This window comes from Mastigoproctus giganteus, chromosome 8, assembly GCF_048544385.1.
Source record: "Mastigoproctus giganteus isolate SK-2022 chromosome 8, ASM4854438v1, whole genome shotgun sequence".
Classification (NCBI taxonomy): Eukaryota; Metazoa; Arthropoda; class Arachnida; order Uropygi; family Thelyphonidae; genus Mastigoproctus; species Mastigoproctus giganteus.
This window is the reverse complement of record NC_143582.1, coordinates 65874712-65898594: the sequence shown is the minus strand read 5'-3', so window position 1 is coordinate 65898594 and position 23883 is coordinate 65874712. Positions and strand designations below refer to the sequence as shown.

Below are 23883 nucleotides of genomic sequence, written 5' to 3'. Positions count from 1 at the left end.
AAATGGGAAGCATTCAAAGAATTAATCTTGGAAGCTACTAGGCTTTTCATACCAACTAAGAAACAGGTTCAAGGTTTAGGCCTAAATGGATGTCACATTAATTAATGAGACATGTGGCAGAGAAGAAAAATGCACGAGATACATTTAAATTTACAGGTGACAGTGAAGCCTATGGTAGATATAAGCTGGGCAGTAATCAAGTCACAAAGGAGGTTAGGCAAGCAAAGGCAGATTACGAGAAATCTTTGGCAAAAGATGCAAAGAAAAACAGCAAAGACTTCTTTACTTATGTAAACTCTAGAAGGAAGGGGAAGAATCAGATTGGCCCACTTGATATCGATGGCTCAACTGTTGATAATCCTGCTCAGGTAGCTAACAAACTAAATGAATATTTTGCATCTACATTCACACATGAGGAGTTATTCAGGGAAGGGAATGCCAGAGGTGTATTAAACTCTGGTAGTGCTCTAAATGATTTTGTAATAACTCAGAGCAAAGTGGAGGAGAAATTGTTGAAGATAAACATAACGAAGGCACCTGGGGTGGATGAGATCTATCCAGTTTTATTAAAGGAGGCAGCAAACCCTTAGCCATAATTATGAGAGCATCCTTGGACACAGGGGAGATACCCATGGACTGGAAATGTGCAAATGAGACCCTGATTCATAAAGCAGGATCAAAGGGTGACACAAGTAATTACAGACTTGTTAGTTTAACTTCCAGGGAAAGTAATGGAGGCACTGGTTAAAGAAGCACTGCAGGATCATCTAGACAAGACTTCAGTTATAGTTCAGACACAGCATGGGTTTGTTAAGGGGAAGTTTTGTCTGACCAATTTGATTAGATACTATGATGTGGTTACAAAGGACCTGGATGCAAAGAATAATTTTGATATCATATACTCGGATCTTAGGAAGCCTTTTGATACTGCTGGACATGGAAGACTGCTACACAAATTGGAGCAGTGTAGCATTGGAGGCATCTGCTGCTATGGATAAGGGGATGGTTGAGTGAGAAAAGACAGAGTGGTAATCAATGGCACTGCTCTTTAGGGAGTAATGTTATTAGTGGAGTCTCCCAGGGCTCAGTGTTGGGTCCATTATTGTTTTATGTATTTATTAATGATATTGATGATGGTATATCAAGCTTAATGTCTAATTTTGCAGACAATACGAAGGTTGGTAGGGTTGTTAATGACTGTACGCTATTGCAACAATATCTCGAAAAGCTGAGCAGATGAGCTGAGAGGTGGCAATTGAAGTTTAACATTGACAAATGTAAAGTACTGCATATGGGTAATGTATCAACTGTGAGGTACTAAACTGAGGGTGGTAGAGAATGAAAAGGACCTGGGGGTAATTGTGCAGTCAGATATGAAGTTTTCTGAGCACTGCAAACAGTCTGCAAGAGTATCTCATGGTGTCTTGTCAATGATATACAGCAGGGGTGACCAACTTAATTTGTGTTGCGATCTACATTTTTTCTTCAAAAATGTGCCGCAATCTACCATCTTAAGAATTTCACTGCCCATGGTTAAAAAAAGTTAATCAACACATATTGAAAAATTTTTTTTTTAAATTTTAAAATTAAATATACTTCAGAATTCTTATTTTAAATTCATACATATATAAATTTTTAATTTATGCAACATTTGTGCCTTCGTGTCATCTGCCTTCAAAAGATTTCAAAATCGGGGATATACTGTGATAAGTCTAATCGTAAAGAATCTTCTGTGTGCAAGTCCGTAAGAGTAGAGGAAATTCTTCATCTTTGTTAGTTTCAAATACGAAAAGGCCAATTCACACAGATAGTTAGTTATTTGGTTTTTAGGAGTTTTTAGCAACTAAGGCCATATTGCTCCGGGATATGCGGTGGTCATTCCCTGACTTTTCCACATCCTCCATATTTGCTGGTGATGGGCCCGAACCTCAGTCTAATCAAGAAGCGTGTGCTACGCAGTGCTGCTCCTTCCCACCTGGCTACGGAGGCGCCTTATTCACACAGATATGTGGAACCAAAACAGGAATTTAAAAGTTCACTGCATTTTTTTTTTACATTTGGATACTTTTCTCGGCAAACATATTTCTAAGTCTTTTTCTGATGATCTGGCTTTTAGAAAGAGTCGTTTCGAAATGTAATAATTTCATTTTCAAGTAATATTTTCTCCGTGTGAAAAATCTCAGAAAAATCTCTCTGAAAAATTTTTTCTCCATGTGAAAAATCGAACATTAACCCGACATTAAATGGATAAGAAATATATTGAGCAATATCTTCAATTGTTTTAAAATAACTGAATTTGGTTTCAAAATCATCGACAACTATCTCAATTTCAGAAACATATTTCACTATTAAATTCAAAAACAGGTTTTTTTGCAAATGATCTTTCATATTTGCAAAATTATTGAATTTTCTTTCTTTGAGATCCTTAGCCATTGCCAAAAATTGATATTTATATGCAGAAATAATACTAATCATGTCACCCACATTTTTATTTTTTACTTGTATTTCCAAATTCAGATCACTTAATTTACTGGTAAAATCTGCCAAAAAAGACAGACCACACAACCACTCCATATCTTGTAACTGCTGATAATCATCTCTCTCCTTCAATCAACAAATTTTTTAATTTCATTCATCAAATTTTGAAATCTCTGTAGAAACTGACTCCGACTCAGCCACTTCACATCTCTGTGTAATATCATTAGCATTAGCATTAGTAGAGGCATTTGATGCAAGAAAGCAAGCTTATGCAGCATCAGCCAAAAAAAAAAAAAAAAACCCCACTTCCACTTCACCCCTCTGTTCGTTCAAAATACCTGTCCAGCTGAGCCTTAAACTTATTTAGGCTATCAACCTCCACCACAAGGAATGGAAGTCTGTTCCACCAACCAACCACCCGCTGGCTAAAGGCATATCAGATCTGGTTCATTTTCATCGAGTTGCATTTTGAAAAGTCTCCTTTGAAGAGATTGTTCTCTGATGGAATTCACAATTTTGAAAGCTATGTCCATTACACTTTTAGTATTTAATCTTTTAATGGTTAACACTTGTTGGTAGATGATACAGTGGTAACTCAAAAAATCTGGGAATTCATCATCATTTTGGCACAATGCGATGAATCCATTTGGATTCCCCATTGCTTTAAATCCATCTGTTGTTATTGATATGAGCTTAAATAGTGGTAATTTAATTCTTCCATTAAAATTTTTGAATGCGTTAAATATATCACGATCTCTACTTCTTTCTTTTAATGAAACCATACCCACAGTTCTTCTCTAGTGGCAGAATCATCGAAAACCATAAGAATAAAAACGAGCAATTGAGCGGTATCACTGACATCTGTAGATTCATCCAGTTGTCAAGTAAAGGACACACAATTAGCAATATGAGCATACAATTTGTTCACTCATATTTTTACTAATTTTTTGGAAGCGTCGCATCACAGTATTTCGAGATAATTGCAGATCTTAAAGAGCACTTTTAATTTCATTTTTTTTTTTAAATTTTCAAAAAGGGAATCTGTTATTTCGAAAAATGCGTCTTTGATGAATTGACCATCAGAAAATGGTTTGCATTTTTTTGCAAGATGATGACTCACTTTAAATGATGCTACTTTTACTGCTTTAGATTGTAAATTAGGTGTCATGAAGGAATTTTGTTGTGCGAATAATCTGGATTTAAGCTCTTTTAGTTTATCTTTTCTAAGGTCACTATTAGGCAGAAAATCCAATTGGTATTTATAATGGAGTTGTGTTGAACTTCCTTTCTAAATTTCCTCTTTTGGGTATAGCCACAGAAGCATTGCAAATCGAACAACATTTTTCTTTCATCATTACAAAAAAGTATTCTAGTTCCCACTCTTGATGAAAATGATACGTTTTACTCTTTTTCGTAGTATTCATTTTAAATCAAAGGGTATTAAATTAATGTATAAGTACTGCCAGTTATTAATATTAAGTAAGCTAAATAAGAAATCAACGTACACTATGCTCTCCACAGCGTAACTGCGTGAATTTTTACTAGACAAACCGGGCTGTGCGGCGACAAACGTAGTCACGTGGTTCAACAGATTTGTAATAAGCGTATGCAGTGGGACGCATAATAATAATAACATTTAGATTTTGACTAATCCATTTTTCATATTAATTTAAGATTTGTCGTGATTGACCGAAATTAAAGCTGAGATCGATTGGTAGATTGCGATCAACTTGTTGGCCACTCCTGATATACAGGAATTTTTCTAGAAAGGAAAAGGAGGCGATTATCCCATTGTATAAGGCAATGGTCAGGTCACTCCTTGGGTATACAGGTCTGGAGTCCTCATTTTAGGAAGGATTTAGAGCTGCTGGAATGAGTACAGAGAAGGGAAACAAGATTAGTGAATGGAAGAAATGGTTGCTCTTACGAAGAAAGTCTTAAGTTTTACAAATTACAGTGTCTGAAGCCTAGGCACCTGTGAGGTAATCATATTGAAGCGTATAAGGCCTTGAATGGTTTGAGCATGCTCAATGCTGATGGGATTCTTCCTCTTGCCTAGATTAATCGCCTGAAGGGACGTAAATTCCAATTAAGGAAAGAAGTTGTTTGGTTGGTTGGTTTTTTTTTTTTTTTTTTAGGAGCATTAGCAACTAAGGCCATATTGCTCCGGGGATATGCGGTGGTCATTCCTTGACCTTTCCGCATCCTCCGTATTTAGTGGTGACGGGCTCGAACCCCGGTCTAATCAAGAAGCGTGTGCTACGCACTGCTGCTCCTGCCCACCTGGCTACGGAAGCGCCTAAAGAAGTTGTAGAATAGATGTGCAGAAGTTTGCCTTTAGCCAGCGGGTGGTTGATTGCTGGAACAAACTTCCATCTGTCATTGTAGAAGTTGACAGCTTAAATAAATTCAAGGCAGAATTAGACAAACATTTGGAGCGAATTGATGGGTGAAATAGGAAAGGGTTTTTTCTTTTTTCTTTTTTTTTGGCTGATGCTGTATAAGCTTGCATTCTTGCATCATATGCCTCTGCTAATGCTATTTGCTTGTTTGTACTGCTATAAATAAATCTCATGTCATAGGAGTACCAATTGATTTGTATTTACCAATTTCAAATAGGGGTAATGGGACTTTGTAGCTACCCCGTACATGTGAACTGTCCTGGTAGTTCATGTACAAGTTATTTTTTCTTGTTTTTCCAAATCTATCGGTTGCTACAATATTATAAAAGGCAGTATTTGGTAAGTAAAGCGCATTATTTCATGATGTGGAATTTTTTTGTTGTTGTATTTTTGATCTTATTAATAAATTATTTCAAAAGTATGAAAGGTACAAAGAAATTTAATTGAATAATTTAAGTAATTTAAAGTAAACTTAAAATATTAATGACTTTATCATTAATATATTACTGTTTTTTTTGCTTTCCTTATAGTATTGCAAGCCACTCAGTTCCCATCTGTAAGGTAGAAGCTGGCCTATTCATAGGATTTCACTTTTTTTTTTCTTCTTTTTTTTTTTTTGCAAATAAAAATGAACTTAGCAAGGGATAATTTAGTGACTATACTATTGGTATTAGCAGTGATGGCTTAAAAGCAGATGTTAATGATGAACAAATATTGGTTGGTTCGTTCTTATAGTGATCTCGAAACATGTTCTGAAAAGACAGTTTGTTGCAATCTACTGATTGAGGGCTCTTCTCCATTAATATTCAAGATAGTGAATTAAAGTGTATAATTGTATCAAAAGGATTGTGAAGACCAAGAGGGCTGTTTTCTAGAGATGAGAAACAGATTAATAGGTATTTTTCAGAAACCTATTATAATAAAAGAACAAAAGCTGGAATCATTTTACCCACAAACTTGGTTGTGCTATTCCCCACTGTTAAATTGCACTTATTGTAAACCTTGTTGGTTATTTGCTGACTGGAGAAATTCATCTTCTGATGGAAGTTGGGTTAAAGGTATTAAATACTGGAAGTATCTGGCTGAAAGAACCAACAGTTGTGAAAATTCTAATGTGCATTTGAATGCTTGTCTGATGTTAGAGAGGTGACAAAAAAATCAAACCATAGACACAAAATGAAAATGAATTACAGAAAAATAAAGTTTTTTGGAGGAATGTCACAGAATGTATAATTAATACCACATTATACATCAGGCTCCTATAATTTAGAAAGCACAAATAACTCAACAGTGGGAATTTTCTTTTGATCATTTAGCTACTTGCCGAATATGATCCTCTGTTTATGGTGTTACTAGAGAAAGGAAAAGGCACAGTTAAGTACCTAAGTCATCAAATTCAAGATGAAATAATCAGCTTAATAGCACCAAAAATAGAAGCTGAATTGATTGAGGAAATTAAAGCAATCCTGTTTTTTTTTTCTCAATTGTAAATACAACACAAGCTGTTTCAAAAATAGGCCAAATTAGTTTCACTTTTCAATATGGTAAAATTATCAGCTCTGCAGACAGATTTCCTAATGAACTTCAAATAAAATAATTGTTTTTAGGATTTTGGCAAATGTTGAACCAACCTGTGGTAGTCTTAGAAAAGGAAATCATTGATTTTATTGATAAGAGAGGTATCTATTTACAAAAATTCAAGGAGTGGGGTATGACGGGCCAGCTAATATGAGTGGCTGCTATTGTGGTGTACAAGGCAGAATTGCAAAAAAAAAACCCACTGCTGAGTATGTGCATTGCATAATGCACAATTTGAACCTTGTAGTTATCGACTGCATTCAAAACATAAAAGAATTAAAGGATTTCTATGGTATTATTGATCACCTTTACTTATTTTTCAGCCATAGTATAAAATGTTGTCTTCCATACTTAGTATAAAATGGGGCCTTCCATACTTAGGCCTCATGAAAGCACTCAAAAATAATGCTTCTTAGTGAAAAACTCAATGAGCCTGCAGAAGTTTCTGGTTTACGTAAAAGACTGGAAAATTTTCAGTTCATATTTCTTATTGTCTTTCAAACAAAATTGCTGGAAATAACTACTGTATACAATGCATGCAAAACAAAAATATTGTACTAGACAGAGCAGTTAAGTTGTTGGACAGTGCTTTTGAATCTTTACTTGATGAACAGGACAAGTTCGACGATGTCAGAAAAGTAGCTACTGAAATTGTTGTTAAATGGAGAGCAGAACCTAAATTTAAGCAAAAACATTTAAACCAAAGGAAAGGAAATAATGAAGATAAAAGGTATGTTGATTCTGAAAAATATTTAAGGGTCAATGTATTCTATACTTCTTTAGATCATATAATTAATTAGTTTAGTTCTAAACTAGATTTGTAGGTCTGAAAAGTTTCGTAAATAATTTCGGTATTTTTTTTTATCCGAAAACTTAATTTCTGCCACTGATGAAGAATTGTATGAGAGGGCAACAAAGTTATTAAAAATATATAAAAATTATATTTCCCGAGTTCCCAGGCCAGTTAATTTTCTTTTGAACGTGTTTGAGATCAGAAATTAAAAATATTTCCACAGTCCAGGAGCTAGCATCATTATTGATTGGTAGAAACAGTTCTTTGCATTCCAGTTTTCCAGAGTATTCACAGCAATTACATAACATTACTTTTGACACTTCCTGTTACTGTTTCAAGTGCTAAAAGGAGCTTTTCTAAGCTTTAACTGATAAAAAAACTATTCAAGGAGCACAATGGCTCAAGAAAGGTTTGGTGGATTTTCTATTATATCGATAGGGAATGAAATTACTTGAAGTATCAACTTGGATGGAGCAATCAATATTTTTGCTGAAAGGAAAGCAACAGTTGTTTTTAAATAAAGATTATGCTCTTACCCTAACATCATATTTTTATTTATTGTTTATGTAATTTTTACATTTTCTTTTTAATTTTGTATCCTCAGAATTTCAGTCCAATCTTGTGAAAAGTTAACTGGCACTTGATTTAAGAAAATCATTCAGAAATAAAACACTTACTTGTGTTTTATTACTTACTTCTGTTGTACACTATCAGAAGTATGAGTGGCAGATATGTGTTGATTTTAAAGTAATGGCCATTTTATTAGGACTACAAAAGGGTTACACTAAATATTATTACTTTCTCTGTGAGTGAAATAGTTGTGCAACACAGATATTTACTACGCTACGAGAAGAGGAATTGGCCTCAACAAAAATTATTAATACCTGGAATGAAGAACGTAGCATTTGAACCTCTGGTAGATCCATATAAAGTTTTGCTTCCACCACTCCACATCAAATTGGGACTCGTGAAAAATTTCGTGAACGGTCCTGCATTCATATACTTGCAAGAAAAATTCCCAAGACAGTACAGAGAAGATTAAGGCGGGCATTTTCATTGGTACACAAATAAGGCAACTTTTCAAAGATGAACAGTTCAAATGTGCTCTTAGTGATAGAGAGAAATCACTGTGGAAAGCCTTTTGAAATGTTTCAGCTGGAAATTACAGGCAACTTGGGAAAGAACTCATTACTTATGATGAAAAACTGGGTGCAACAAGTTACAGGATGCATTTCTTGCACTGACACCTGGATTTCTTCTGGCCAAACTGTGGTGCCGTCAGCAATGAACATAGCTAGCACTTCCATCAAGATACTGCAGCGATGGAACAAAGATACAAAGACAAATGGAGTGATATAAAAGCAAACAGCCATGTTAGCCAATTATTGTTTGATGGTGGAAAGGCATACTCCTAAAGCTGAATACAAGTGAAAGACGAAAAGGTCTTGTGTTTGATACAGGTATGTTCGTAGCTACATCTTACTGCAATATAAAAAAAAAAAAAAAAATACCTTACATAAATATAAAAAAATTACTTTTTTCGAAAACAAGAGTCAATCTGCCATTTTAAGCACCATTTCTATCAACCCCGAAATCTATAAATAAACTTACTTTCATGCCCGTAACAAGATATGACAAAATTTGTTGTTCAGTGTAATCTACAACAAAAACTAAACAATAACCAGGCTTGCCATGAAGAACAAATTTCCTGTACAGGTTATCAACAAAGCCATAAAAGGTACCTCCAAGACCATCACATAACCCCAACCCAACAAGGATAGAAGAACCTAACCTCCATATGTATTCCGTACATACCATCAGTCAGCAGTAAATTAGCTAAAGAAGCCAAGAAATTTGGCATTTTCACCTTTTTCTAAAGTTCAGCCTCCATCAAGCAGATTATAAACCAACAGACCAACAACCCCAACAATCCTAGAGGTCCTATCTATAAAACAGACTGTAGGTATGGGGGTACATATACAGGGTGATTCACTACCAGTGCGACAAACTTGCAGGAGGTGTAGGGGGCACAAAGACGAATCGGAATCACATAGCATTGCAGAATCCAAAATGCCTTCGTCATGCGGTAGAGGACGGTGAACGGGAGATCGCATGAACAGCGATCCCGCTGGAAGTCAGCATTTGCAAACCGTTTCTGTTGAAGAAACCAAGTAGCAAAAGTCCTTCAGAGTGGATAATCCGCAGGCTCCAATGATTGGACGTGTTGCAGATGGTATGAACTTATTTGGTTTGTTTACAGTATCCTCCATACAGCGGATTGGGAAATACCCAATCGCTGGCCTATCGCTCGAGTACTTGTACTCGGATTGCCTTCTGCAAGACATAGCACATTCTCCTCATTGTCTGGCATCCTCGTCGTTCACTCTCGATTCATGCACACATGCGAAAATCGTATGATGAGGGGCACGCCTGTGCGGGAAACGTTCCTGGTACAAGCGCAGAGCGGCGCACCCGTTACAGTCTGCAGCTCCATACGCGAGGTGCATGTCGGCCAGTTCAACGTTTGAATACTCGTCCATCCTACTGCCTCGGGAACCAGTTAGCAAATGCTGACTTCCAGCAGGATCGCTGTTCACGCGACCTCTCGTTCAACACCCTCTACCGCATGACGAAGGCATTCCGGACCCTGCAATGCTATGTGATTTCGATTCGTCTTTGTGCCCCTTACACCTCCTGCAAGTTTGTCGCACTGGTAGTGAATCCCCCTGTATAAGAGAATCATACAAACGTCAACAATGCAGAATCAAAGAGCACAAAAAAGCACAAAATATGGAAGATTTCTAAAATCCGACACAGGCCTCAATTCTTTCCAGTGTGGTGACACTTGGGATTTCAAGAACACGAGAATCCTTTCTATAGATAGGTAATAAAACAGAAGCAAATTCAAAGAAACCTTTCTCATATAAATGTTCGGAGCCTCAGCTATCAACAGAAAACAAGGAGTCTAGCTCAACCCACAATATTTTCATCTTTTTAATAAGAAAATGGAAGAAATGAGGAAAAGAAAATAAGCCAGTTGTCTGGAGGAGTAGTCCACATACAACTCCTTCCATACCACCAGAACCAGCCTGCACACCAACCCTGTTCAGAGTGGGAGAGCAAAGGTCAACTCAGGACTCCAGTACACAAGAGCCCCAGCTTTAGGATAAATAACCAGAGTAAGAGAGCAAAAGTCACCTCAGGAGACCACCACACAATAACCCTGAATAGAAAACCTGGCACATTTCTATTGGCTATTGGAATTAATCCCTCACCTATAAATTAACTGGTAGCACCTCTTGCCTGTATGCACATAAGGTTTCCAGGAGCAGCAGCAAGAGTAGTCTGTGAGCAAGTAAGAATTTAATATCTGGTTCTACTGTAACAATAATTCAAACTTAGAATTGTTTATTTGCAAATCGTAATTGTAATTATAAAATCAGAATATTGGTAATTGTAATGGTAATAATGGCAACTGTAATCATAATATTGATAACTGTAATTGTAATATTGATAACTGTATTCAAATTGCAATGCTTTCTATTTTTGTTTCCCCAAATAGCACAGTCTGATGATGGGTATAGGTAAGATAACTGAAACATTATCTTAATGTATAATAGTTTAGGCGAATAGATTAATAAACTATATTATTAATTTATGTGATATAAGAGTGATATTAAATATAGTAATAATCTTAATGGAAAACAACCACATAACATCCTTCCATACCTATATTAAAAAAATCTTTCCTTTTACTCTTGACACTAGCTATGCCTTTAAGTAAATTCTACATTGATACACTGATCACTGCCACCTATTGGTTCTTCTATCTGCAGATTCTTAATGCATAAAGAATCACTGCTGATAACCAGATAAAGAGTAATGCTCTCTCTTGTTGCCTCTCTAATATGCCGCTGTAGAAAACATCATCCAATTAATTTACAAAAGTCATATTAGGGTGCGAATGGCCAAACCACAATTTCCAGTCAATATCTGGAAAGTTAAAATCCATCATTATAAGACATTCTGATTTACTGGCCTTTTCTATATCTCTGTACAGTTGTTCATTATAGTCATTCAGCCTATAACACACTTCAACCCTCATTTTTCTTTTCCAGTGCTTGTGTACACCAAACTGACTCAACATATATTGACTGGAACTTGTGGATTGGTCACTCACACACTAGTCAGACTTTTGTGGATTTATTGGATGATTGTTTTCTGCAGCAGCATGTTCGAGAGGCAACCAGAGAAAGTAACACTCTTGATCTGGTTATCAGCAGTGATCATTCGTGTATTAAGAATTTGCAGATAATGGAACCACTAGGTGGCAGTGATCACAGTGTGCTGAAGTGGGATTTACTCAAAGAGGTAACTACCGTCAGGGGTAAAGGAAAGGGTTTTTGCTTCCGTAAAGGGGAGTACAGTGGTCTCAGACAGTTTTTAAATTCTGTACAGTGGGATCAACTGACGATGTTACCAACAGTAAATTCTAAGTGGGAAGCATTCAAGGAATTAATCGTGGAAGCTACTAGACTTTATATACCGATTAAGAAATATCGTTCAAGGTTTAGGCCTAAATGGTTATCAAATGAACTAATGAGACTCGTGACAGAGAAGAAAAATGCATGGGATGCATATAAATTATCAGGTGACGCAGAAGCCTGTGGCAGATATAAGCTAGTCTGTAATCAGGTCACAAAGGAGGTTCGGCAGGCGAAGGCAGATTACGAGAAATCTTTGGCAAAAGATGCTAAGAAAAACAGCAAGGATTTCTTTACTTATATAAACTCTAAAAGGAAGGGGATGAATATGATTGGTCCACTTGACATCGATGGTTCGACTGTTGATGATCCTGCTCAGATAGCAAACAAACTGAATGAGTATTTTGCATCTACATTCACACGTGAGGAATTATTACAGTTTGAAAATGGAAGAAGGTTATCAAATTGTAGCAGTGTGCTTAATGATTTTTTAATAACTGAGAGCAAAGTGGAGGAGAAATTGTTGAAGTTAAACATAAGAAAGGCACCTGGGGTGGATGGGATCTATCCAGTTATTTTAAAGGAGGCAGCAAAGCAACTAAGCAAACCCTTAGCCATAATTATGAGAGCATCCTTGGACTCAGGGGAGGTTCCCACGGACTGGAGATGTGCAAATGTGTCCCCAATTCACAAAGGTGGATCGAAGGGTGACACGAGTAATTACAGACCAGTTAGTTTAACTTCTGTTGCGGGTAAAATAATGGAGTCACTGGTTAAAGATGCACTGCAGGATCATCTAGACTAGACTGCAGCAATAATTCAAACACAGCATGGGTTTGTTAAGGGAAAGTCTTGTCTGACAAATTTGATTGGTTATTATGATGTGGTCACAAAGGAACCGGATGCAAAAAATAATTTTGATATCATATACTTGGATTTCAGGAAAGCTTTTGACACTGTTGCGCATGGAAGACTGCTGTACAAATTGGAATGTACAGAATGGTATTAATGGTAAGTTGCTACAATGGATAAAAGGATGGTTAAGTGGGAGAAGACAGAGGGTGGTAATCAATGGGTGCTGCTCTTCGTGGACTAATGTTATTAGTGGAGTCCCACAGGGTTCGGTGTTGGGTTCCACTGTTGTTTTGTGTATTTATCAATGATATTGATGAAGGTATATCAGGCTTAATGTCGAAGTTTGCAGATGACACAAAGGTTGGCAGGGTTGTTAATGACAGTAATGGCAGTGTGCTACTGCAACAGGATCTAGACAATTTGGGCAGATGGGCTAAGAAGTGGCAACTGAAGTTCAACCTTGACAAATGCAAAGTACTGCATATGGGTAGAAGTAACCCCAGAGAAACGTACCAACTCTGTGGTACTACACTTAAGGTGGTAGAAAATGAAAAAGACCTGGGAGTAATTGTGCAGTCAGATATGAAGTTTTCTGAGCAATGTAGACAGGCTGCTAGGGCAGGTCATGGGGTTTTGTCAATGATATATAGGAATTTTGCTAGCAGGGAAAAGGAGGTGATTGTCCCTCTGTATAAGGCAATGGTCAGGTCACGCCTTGAGTACTGCATACAGGTCTGGAGGCCTCATTTTAGGAAGGATGTAGATTTGCTTGAGCGTGTACAGAGAAGAGCAACACGATTGGTGAGGGGAATGAAGGGATTCTCTTACCAAGAGAGGCTTAAGTTCTGCAAATTGCAGTGGCTGGAGACTAGGCACCTGCGCAGTGATCTGATTGAGGTCTATAAGGCCTTGAATGGGTTCAGCATGCTGAATTCTGATGGGATCCTTCCACTTGTTCAGATTACGAACCTACGGGGACATAAGTTCAAATTAAGAAAGGACAGAGGTAGAATAGATGTGCGGAAATTTGCCTTTAGCCAGCGGGTGGTTAATTGCTGGAACAAACTTCCATCTGTCGTTGTGGAAGTTGATAGGTTAAATAAATTTAAGGAGGAACTGGACAGGCATTTGGAGGGAATGGTGTGATTTTTTTTTTTTTTTTTTTGGCTGATGCTGCATAAGCTCCTACACTTGCTTTCTTGCATCATGTGCCACTACTACTACTACTACATTACACTGGACACTCATATCAACTGGATGTACTACCTTAGATTTTATGTGCTTCTTAACCAGAAGCATAACTTTCTCCCCCCCCATCCTGTCTGTCTTTTCTGTATGAAACAATGTACATGGCATTCCATGATATTTTGTGTCACCATTTGATCCCCTTTGTGAATTGGGGATATATTTGCACATCTCTAATCCATGGGAACCTTCCCTAAGTCTAACAATGCTCTCATAATTATGGCTAATGCTCTCACAACTATGGATAGATTTTCCCAGGTGCCTTTTTTATGTTTAACTTCAACAATTTCTCCTCCACTTTGCTCTCAGTCATTACAAAATAATTTAGCTTCCTGTTAGAGTTTAATAAGCTTCCGTTCTCCACTTCCCTACAGAACTCCTCATGTGTGAATGTAGATGAAAAATAAGATTAAGTTTGTCAGCTACCTGAGCAGGATTACTGACAGTCAAACCATCAATATCAAGTGGATCAATCTGATTCATCCTTCTAGAGTTTATGTAAGTAAAGATTTTTTTGCTGTTTTTCATTGCATCCTTTGCCAAACATTTCCCTTAATCTGCTTTCGCTTGCCTAATCTCCTTTGTAACTTGATTACAGGCTAGCTTATATCTACAATAGGCTTCTGTGTCACCTGATAATTTTTATGCATCTCATGCATTTTAATTCTCTACCACAAGTCTCATTAGTTTATCCGACATCCATTTAGGCCTAAACCTTGAACAATATTTCACAGTTGGTATTAAAAACCTAGTAGCTTACAGGATTAATTCCTTGAATGTTTACCAATAGAATGGCTGTTGGTAACATCTTCAATTGTTCCCAATGTAAAGAATTTAAAAACTGTCTGAGACCACTGTAGTCACCTTTCCAAAAAGAAAAACCCTTTCCTTTACCCTTGATGGTAGTTACATCTTGAAGTAAATCCCACATCAGTACACTGTGATCACTGCCACCTAATGGTTCCTTTATCTGCAAATTCTTAATGCGTGAATAATCAGATCAAGAGTATTACTCCCTAGGGTTGCCTCTTCAACTTGCTGCTGTGGAAAACAATCATCCAATAAATCCACAAAAAGCCTTGCTAATGTGTGAGTGACTAACCTACACGTTCCAATCAACACCTGGGAAGTTAAACTCTCCCATTATAAGACATTCTCTTTTATTGGCCCACTATTTCTCTGTACAGTTGTTCACTGTACTCATCAGAGTCATTAAGCCTATAACACAGAGCTACCTTGTCAAATGAACAGCTAATTCAGTTTGAAAAATTGAGACCAGACAAAGTGTATGCAGTGCCTTACATTTCAGGCGCAGTGTTCGATATTTTTCTTCTTAATACACAAGTTTCTGACTAAAGTTTACCAACCAAGAATAAACATACTGTATATTTTAATATGCAAGAATAAACATACATACCTAATTACAAGTGTTGGAATATTTTCGTTCCAAAACGGTTCGAATTCGTAGCACAAATCCATGATAAATTATCAATAGTAATCTAGCCTTAAAATAAAAGCTTATTTTACACACAACACAACATTTAACCCATCTTTTATTCAAATAACTAAGTCTGCATTACACATACACATTTTAAATCTCCCACCAACTACTAACATAAACAGACGACTTGCAGACGATAAATCGCTAAGCTCATTTTCAACTACACTACAGGCAAATCATGACAATTTCCGATATATATATATATATATATATTTTTTTTTTTTTTTTTCACTAGAGATTAAAGATTAAGGAATAGGAATATACATAAAAATAAATAAAAACTAAAAGCTTTTATTACAAAATACAATACACAGGGTTCGGTGTTATGTCCACTGTTGTTTTGTATATTTATCAAGGCTATTGATGAAGGTATATCAGGCAATGTGCTACTGCAACAGGATCTAGATAATTTGGGCAGATGGGCTAAGAAGTGGCAACTGAAGTTTAACATTGACAAATGCAAAGTACTGCATATGAGCAGAAGTAACCCCAGCGAAACGTACCAACTATATGGTACTACACTTAAGGTGGTAGAAAATGAAACAGACCTGGGAGTTATTGTGCAGTCAGATATGAAGTTTTCTGAGCAATGCAGACAGGCTGCCACGGCAGGTCATGGGGTTTTGTCAATGATATATAGGAATTTTGCTAGCAGGGAGAAGGAGGTGATTGTCACTCTGTATAAGGCAATGGTCAGGCCACGCCTTGAGTACTGCATACAGGTCTGGAGGCCTCATTTTTGGAAGGATGTAGATTTACTTGAGCGTGTACAGAGAAGGGCAACAAGATTGGTGAGGAGAATGAAGGGATCCTCTCATCAAGAGAGGTTTAAGTTCTGCAAATTGCAGTGGCTGGAGACTAGGCACCTGCGCGGTGATCTGATTGAGGTATATAAGGTCTTGAATGGGTTGAGAACGCTGAATTCTGATGGGATCCTTCCACTTCTTCAGATTACGAACCTAAGGGGGCATAAATTCAAATTAAGAAAAGACAGATGTAGAATAGATGTGCGGAAATTTGCCTTTAGCCAACGGGTGGTTAATTGCTGGAACAAACTTCTATCTGTCGTTATGGAAGTTGATAGGTTGAATAAATTTAAGGAAGAACTGGACAGGCATTTGGAGGGAATGGTGTGATTTTTTTTTTTTTTTTTTTGGCTGATGCTTCATAAGCTCATACACTAGCTTTCTTGCATCACTTGCCACTACTACTACTACTACTACTACTACCCCAGGTGCCTTTCTTATGTTTAATTTCAACAATTTCTCCTCCACTTTGCTCTCAGTTATTGCAAAATCATTAAGCACCCTGCTACAATTTGATAACCTTCCTGGCATTTTCAAACCTTAATAACTCCTCATGTGTAAATGTAGATGCAAAATACTCATTAAGTTTGTTTGCTATCTGAGCAGGATCATCAACAGTGGAACCATCGATATCAAGTGGACCAATCAGATTCATCCCCTTCCTTTTAGAGTTTATATATATTTCAAATCAGAGACAGAAAAGAGGTCGAACGTGCGGGAACCAAGAGAGACAAACGTAGAGAGATAGAGAACGTAGAAAGATACTGAGAGAGACATGGGGAAACCCAGAAAGAGACAAAGAGAATCTACAATGAATACAGGGATGGTTGACTGAGAGATATCAGAGAGTGGTAATCAATGGACACTGCTCTTTGTGACAAATGTTATTAGTGGAGTTCCCCAGGGTTCGGTGCTGGGAACATTGTTATTTTGTATATTCATCAATGATATATTGATGAAGGTATATCAGGAATATTGTCGAAGCATGTGATACACAGGGCGACAGGATTGTTAACGACAGTAAAGGCAGTATGCTACTCGAACTGGATCTAGATAAGTTGGGCATATGAACTGAGAAGTGGCAAGTGAAATTTAACATTGACAAATGAAAAGTACCAAGTGAAGTTTAATATTGACAAATGAAATAACCTAAAAGAAACGTATCAACTGTGAGGTACTACACTCATGGAATTGGAAAGTGAAAAAGACCTAGGGGTTAATTGTGCAGTTAAATATGTAGTTCGCTGACCAGTTCAGACGGGTTGCTAGGGCAGGTCACGGAGTCTTGTCAAAGATATACAGAAATTGTGCTAGCAGAGAGAGACAGGTAGGTGATTATCCCGTTGTACAAGGTCACACCTAGAGCACTGTGTACAGGTCTGGAGGCCTCATTTTAGGAAGGATGTAGAGTTGCTAGAACGAGTACAAAGAAGGACAACAATTGGTGAGGGGAACAAAGGGATGCTCTTACCAAGAAATGCTTAATTTCCAGCACCTGGAAAGAAGGTACATTCGAGGTGATCTGATTGAGGTGTATAAAGCCTTGAACGGAGGAGCAAACTGAATGCTGATGGGATTCTTCCTCTTGCTCAGATTATGAACTTAAGGGGGCATAGATTCAAATTGAGGAAAGACAGTTGTAGAATAGATGTGCGGAAATTTGCCTTTAGCCAATAAATTTAAGGCTGAGCTGGACAGGCATTTGAACGAATGGAGGGGTGAAAAGGAATGGGGTGGTTTGGCTGAGGCGCTTAAGCGCATAAGTGTTTTTCTGTATCGTATGTCTCTTCTAATGCTAATAACTGCACAATTATCACTAGGTCCTTTTTATTGTCCACTATTATGGTAAAAAGAAATCCGAATAAGAAAAAATTAGTCCAGAAACACTTGTCATGATGAACCAAAGAAGACAAATGAAGAGCAAGCTAAATACTGAAAACGAGAAAATTGAGTATACTGAGTTATTCGAAGTTATTAGAAAGACTCAGAGTGGACATAAGAAGATTTAACACAAGGACTAATAGATTAACAGTAGCCACTGGCAGAGGTGAAAGTGATTCTTGCACTGCTTCTATTGGAATGAGCCGCAGCCTGGAAAATAAGATGCAGGATATTTCAGAGACTGCTGGGAATCATTGGGGTACAAGTAAACACATGGGTTGTGTTAGGGTAGCTAAGAAAAAGAACAGGTGCATGTATACTTGTGTGTACACCAATGCTAGGAGTTTAGTAAATAAATTTGATGAATTTGAGGTGTTGCTCAAAACATCAAAGGCAGATATTGTGGGGATTTCAGAGACGTGGTGTCACACAGATATAAGAAATGCAGAACTGGAATTTGGGGAGTACAATGTCTACAGAAAGGATAGACAGGATAGGAAGGGAGGAGGGGTTATGCTATTAGTTAAAAAACACATAAAATCCAAGGAAGTGAAGCCAGTCGACATCGCTGGACAGTGCAGTGTCGAGTCAGTTTGGTGTGACATAAGCATTGGGAGATCAAAATTGAGAGTAGGAGTGTGCTATAGGCCTAATGACTCTGATGAGTATAATAGGAAACTGTTCGGAGAAATAGAGTGGGCCGGTGAATCAGAGAGTCTTATAATGGGGGATTTTAATTTCCCAGATGTTGACTGGAATTTGGGGGCTGGTCACTCACACAGTAGCAAGGCTTTTGTGGATTTGTTGGATGATTGTTTTCTACATCAGCATGTTCGGGAGGCAACTAGAGGGAGTAATACTCTTGATTTGATTATCAGTAGTGATTCTTCATGCGTTAGGAATCTGCAGATAAATGAACCACTTGGTGGCAGTGATCACAGTGTGCTGAAGTGGGAGTTACTCAAAGAGGTAACTACCATTAGGGGTAAAGGGAAGGGGTATTGCTTTCGTAAAGGCGACTACAATGGACTGAGACAGTATTTAAATTCTATACAGTGGGATCAACTGATGATATTGCCAACAGCAAATTCAAAATGGGAAGCATTCAAAGAACTTATCGTGGAAGCTACTAGGCTTTACATACCAACTAAGAAATATTGTTCAAGGTTTAGGCCTAAATGGTTGTCAGATGAACTAATGAGGCATATGGCAGAGAAGAAAAATGCATGGGATACATACAAATTAACACGTGACACGGACGCCTATGATAGATACAAGTTGATCTGTAACCAAGTTACAAAGGAGGTTAGGCAGGCGAAGACAGATTACGAGAGATCCTTGGCAAGGGATGCGAAGAAAAACAGCAAAGAGTTCTTTACTTAAGTAAACTCTAGAAGGAAGGGGATGAATCAGATTGGTCCACTTGAGATCGATGGGTCAACTGTTGATGACCCTGCTCGGGTAGCTAACAAACTAAATGAATATTTTGCATCGACATTCACACATGAGGAGTTATTCAGCGAGGGGAATGCCAGAGGTGTATTCAACTCTAGCAGTAAGCTAGAGAATCTTGTAATAACTGAGAGCAAAGTAGAGGAGAAATTGTTGAAGATAAACACAAGAAAGGCACCTGGGGTGGTGGGATCTATGCAGTTATATTAAAGGAGGCAGCAAAGGAGGTAAGCAAACCCTTAGCCATAATTATGAGAGCTTCCTTGGACTCAGGGGAGGTACCCATTGACTGGAGATGTGCAAATGTGACCCCAATTCACAAAGGGGGATCAAAGGCTGACACAAGTAATTATAGACCTGTGAGTTTAACTTCTGTTCCCGGAAAATTAATGGAGGCACTGGTGAAAGAAGCACTGCAGGATCATCTAGACAAGACTTCAGTTATAGCTAGGACACAGCATGGTTTTGTTAAGGGGAAGTCTTGCCTGACCAATTTGATTGGATACTATGATGCAGTCACAAAAGAACTGGATGCAGGGAATAACTTTGATATTATATACTTGGATCTTAGAAAGGCTTTTGATACTGTTGCACATGGAAGACTGCTGCACAAATTGGAGCAGTGTGGCATTGGAGGCAAGTTGCTGCTATGGATAAAGGGGTGGTTGAGGGGGAGAAGACAGAGAGTGGTAATCAATGGACACTGCTCATCGTGGACTAATGTTATTAGTGGAGTCCCTCAGGGTTCAGTATTGGGGCCTTTATTGTTTTCTGTATTTATAAATGATATTGATGATGGTATATCAGGCTTAATGTCCACGTTTGCAGACGATACGAAGGTTGGCAGGGTTGTCAAGGACACTACTGACAATATGCTGCTGCAACAGGATTTGGAAAGGTTGAGCAGATGGGCTTCGAGGTGGCAAATGAAGTTTAACATTGACAAATGTAAAGTACTACATATGGAAACAGCAACCCCAGAGCAACGTATCAACTCTGTGGTACTACACTGACAGTGGTAGAGAATGAAAGGGACCTGGGGGTGGTGGTGTCAGGCAGATATGAAGTTCTCTGAGCAGTGCAGACGAGCTGCAAGAGTAGCTCATGGTGTATTGTCAATGATATATAGGAATTTTTCTAGCAGGGATAAGGAGGTGATTATTCCCTTGTATAAGGCAATGGTCAGGCCACACCTAGAGTACTGTATACAGGCCTGGAGGCCTCATTTCAGGAAGGATGTAGAGCTGCTGGAACGAGTACAGAGAAGGGCAACTAGATTGGTGAATGGGACAAAGGGGTTCTCTTACAAAGAAAGGCTTAAGTTTTGCAAATTACAGTGTCTGGAAACTAGGCACCAGCGGGTGATCTGATAGAGGTGTACAAAGCCTTGAATGGTTTGAGCATGCTCAATGCTGATGGGATTCTTCCTCTAGCTCAGAAAAATCACCTGAGAGGGCATAAATTCAAATTGAGGAAAGACAGATGTAGGATAGATGTGCGGAAATTTGCCTTTAGCCAGCGGGTGGTTGGTGGGTGGAACAGACTTCCATCCCTTGTCGTGGAAGTTGATAGCCTAAATAAGTTTAAGGCTCAGCTGGACAGGTATTTCGAACGAACAGAGGGGTGAAGTGGAAGTGGTTATTTTTATTTATTTATGTTACTTTTTTTTTTTTTTTTTTTTGGCTGATGCTGCATAAGCTTGCTTTCTTGCATCAAATGCCTCTACTAATGCTAATGCTAATGCTAAAGAAAAGTAGGATAAGCGTTAAGGAAAAGCAAAGGTCGTAAATCAGCAGCCATGAGCAGTAATACAAGAAGACACATTATACTGAAGAATAGCGATGGTGTATTTATAAATAGCAGAGAAGTCATAACAACAGAAGACTACTATAAAGAGTTATACAAGGAGCGAGGAAATTAAGTCAGCAGTGGGAAAGATGGATCGAAAATTAGTAACACATACGACATACCCGATATCCTTCATGATGAGGTAGAACATTCGTTGAAGAAAATGAAGAATTAGAAAGCCCGGGAGAAGAGGAAGTTACTGTAGTTGTTAAAATTGGGATGAAGCGATATGATACAAAAACTGGCAAGACTCTTCACAAAATGCATTAGAAAAGGTGTGACGACTAGGGAGTGGAATAATGCAATTATAATTTTTCTGCATAAGAAAGGAGATAAATCAGATATTATACACCAATTAGCTTGTTATCCTACATCTACAAGTTGTTCACAAGGGTCACTGCTAACAGATTAGAAACAATAATTGATGAAAATCAACCGAAAGAGCAAGCTGGCTTTAGGACAGAATTCTCAACTATGGATCACCTTCATATAATATCACAGCTAATAGAGAAATCAAATGAATATAAAACACCATTATTGTTATTATCCAGCTTCGTTATTTTGTAGTATACTTGCATTATGTTGTAAGACACAGTCTTACAAGTAAAATTAAATATCGATATAATTAAAGAAAGAATGCTAGATAGAGTGATATTATAGACCTTACAAGAAAACACTTAAAATCACAAATATTGTCTAAGATAATGGGTCTCACGCTAATGGAATTAATTTAAGAGAAGGTTAAATTTAATGTACAAGCAAATATACCGTGAAAATAAACATTAGAAAGAAATATACGATCAGCGCCCACTACCTGAAGCAGCAAGTGAAGAAATCGAGACCGAACAGTGGGGGGTTAATTGATGGAATGGCAAAAGGGACGGACTGCTCCAGAGATTACAATAGGGGTACCAGGTGTAAGCGTTTTTGTTTACTGCAAACAGAGCGGGTGTGGTCATTTTAAAATAAGGCGAGACGAATCAAGTAAATGGACGCAGATGTTTTCCGGATGGGTTCCGAGCTCCAGAAATTTCTGGTCATTTCTAGAAGGATCGAGAATTCTCTGGAAAACGGAAGTTCTTTCTACACCGGAAGGAGCTCGACCGTTCTGTCCTGTCCTGTGGAATAGGCAAATGAGAATGGAGATGATGATGGTCAGATAGAAATGATTGGTTGAGAAAGGAAGGGGCGTTACGAAATTTTGGGAAATAAAACGGCAAGAGCGCGCGAGTTGAAAGGTTGATGAAGCTTTTTCGGAGAGGTATGTTTTAGAAGGAGTGATGAAAGTTTTTTTGGACGTATGATTAAAGTTTTTTTTGGAGGTAGACTAGGGAAACAGTCCCCGGAAGTAATCCACCAGTAGAACCAGTTATGGTGAGTTGACTAAGTTCTGATAGTGTTAGTAAAGTATAGCTAAGTTACTGTAAAGGGAACTTTCTCGAGATGGAAATTAGAAGTCCGAAAGCGTCCACCGAGAGATATTTTTAGAAGGAGGACAGCGAGATAATGCTTATGGAAGAACACCGGACCGTCTTCTAGCCTACAGAAAGAAATAAAGTAATGGGAAGCGACTCCTATTGAATGACCCGGCACAGCAAAGAAGGATATGATCGGCAAAGCGAATAGTGTTCCTGCAGAAGTAAGCAGTCCGGAATCGGAGAAGAGCGTTTCCAAACCAATGGTGGACCCCGATGCAGAGCGGAAAGTCACAGGCCAAACATTGTATTAGCGGTAGGATTCAAATCCCCAGAAGTAAGTGATTAAACAACGTATATGCCCCTACGTAATTGCAAAGGACTGCAGGGAAGATTAGATAAATATTAAGTGGGATTTAGGGAAACATACAGTTAACTCAGTGCATGTTGTATAGATAAGCAAAGAAATATTATAGAATTAGTTTAACGAAGGATTGATTATAGTTATGGTTTATTTGCTAATTAATTAATGGAAGGAAGTTAATAATGTTGGACGGGTTAACCTATAAAGCAGGTACAGTGGTATGTTACTTATATAATATTACTGAAGTAGAGAAATTAGTCGCTAAATGCTGAAGTTTACCTGAGAGGATGAAGAAATAAATAAATAAACCAATGTATATTTCATTAACATGTAATTTTAATGTGTTACGGTGAGAATAGAATAGAATAATGTGTAAAGTGGACATTAAATTCCAGAAGAAGAATTGTGTTAACCATGAAGAAGAATGTAGGATTGTGCTAGATAAGTATGATTAATAAATAAAAAATGTCAATTGTATTTAAGAAAGAGTTAGGTCAAACTGATCGTAGGAATGTGTTAGTTGCCGAATATTAAGAAGATGATGATAGGAAAGCCTAATGACCAGGAACATAATCCATGCCATGTACCTATATATGAAGTGAATAATAATGTGTAATGAATTGCTTGATCTTTTATTTTTAATTATGTATAATAAACTAATTGTATCTAACTTAATGCAAATAGTGTTTGGTCATTTCTGAACACACAGAAAGAAAAAATCCAAAGGAGGAGTGCACTAATATAGGAACTCTGGAATTCTTCTGTGAGATAACTAGTCAGA

At 37.7% G+C, this 23883-nt stretch overlaps 1 protein-coding gene across 1 annotated transcript in view; it reads right to left on the bottom strand.

Moving 5' to 3' along the window:
* LOC150081585 (protein AMN1 homolog) overlaps window positions 1–15461 on the bottom strand; it is a 116900-nt gene extending 101439 nt beyond the window's left edge. The window contains exon 1 of the mRNA XM_090379645.1: window positions 15253–15461. Coding sequence (XP_090235771.1) covers window positions 15253–15314 — 62 coding nt within the window. The 5' untranslated portion in view covers window positions 15315–15461. The remainder of the gene's footprint in view (window positions 1–15252) is intronic.
* Between the last annotated feature and the right edge of the window lie 8422 nt (window positions 15462–23883).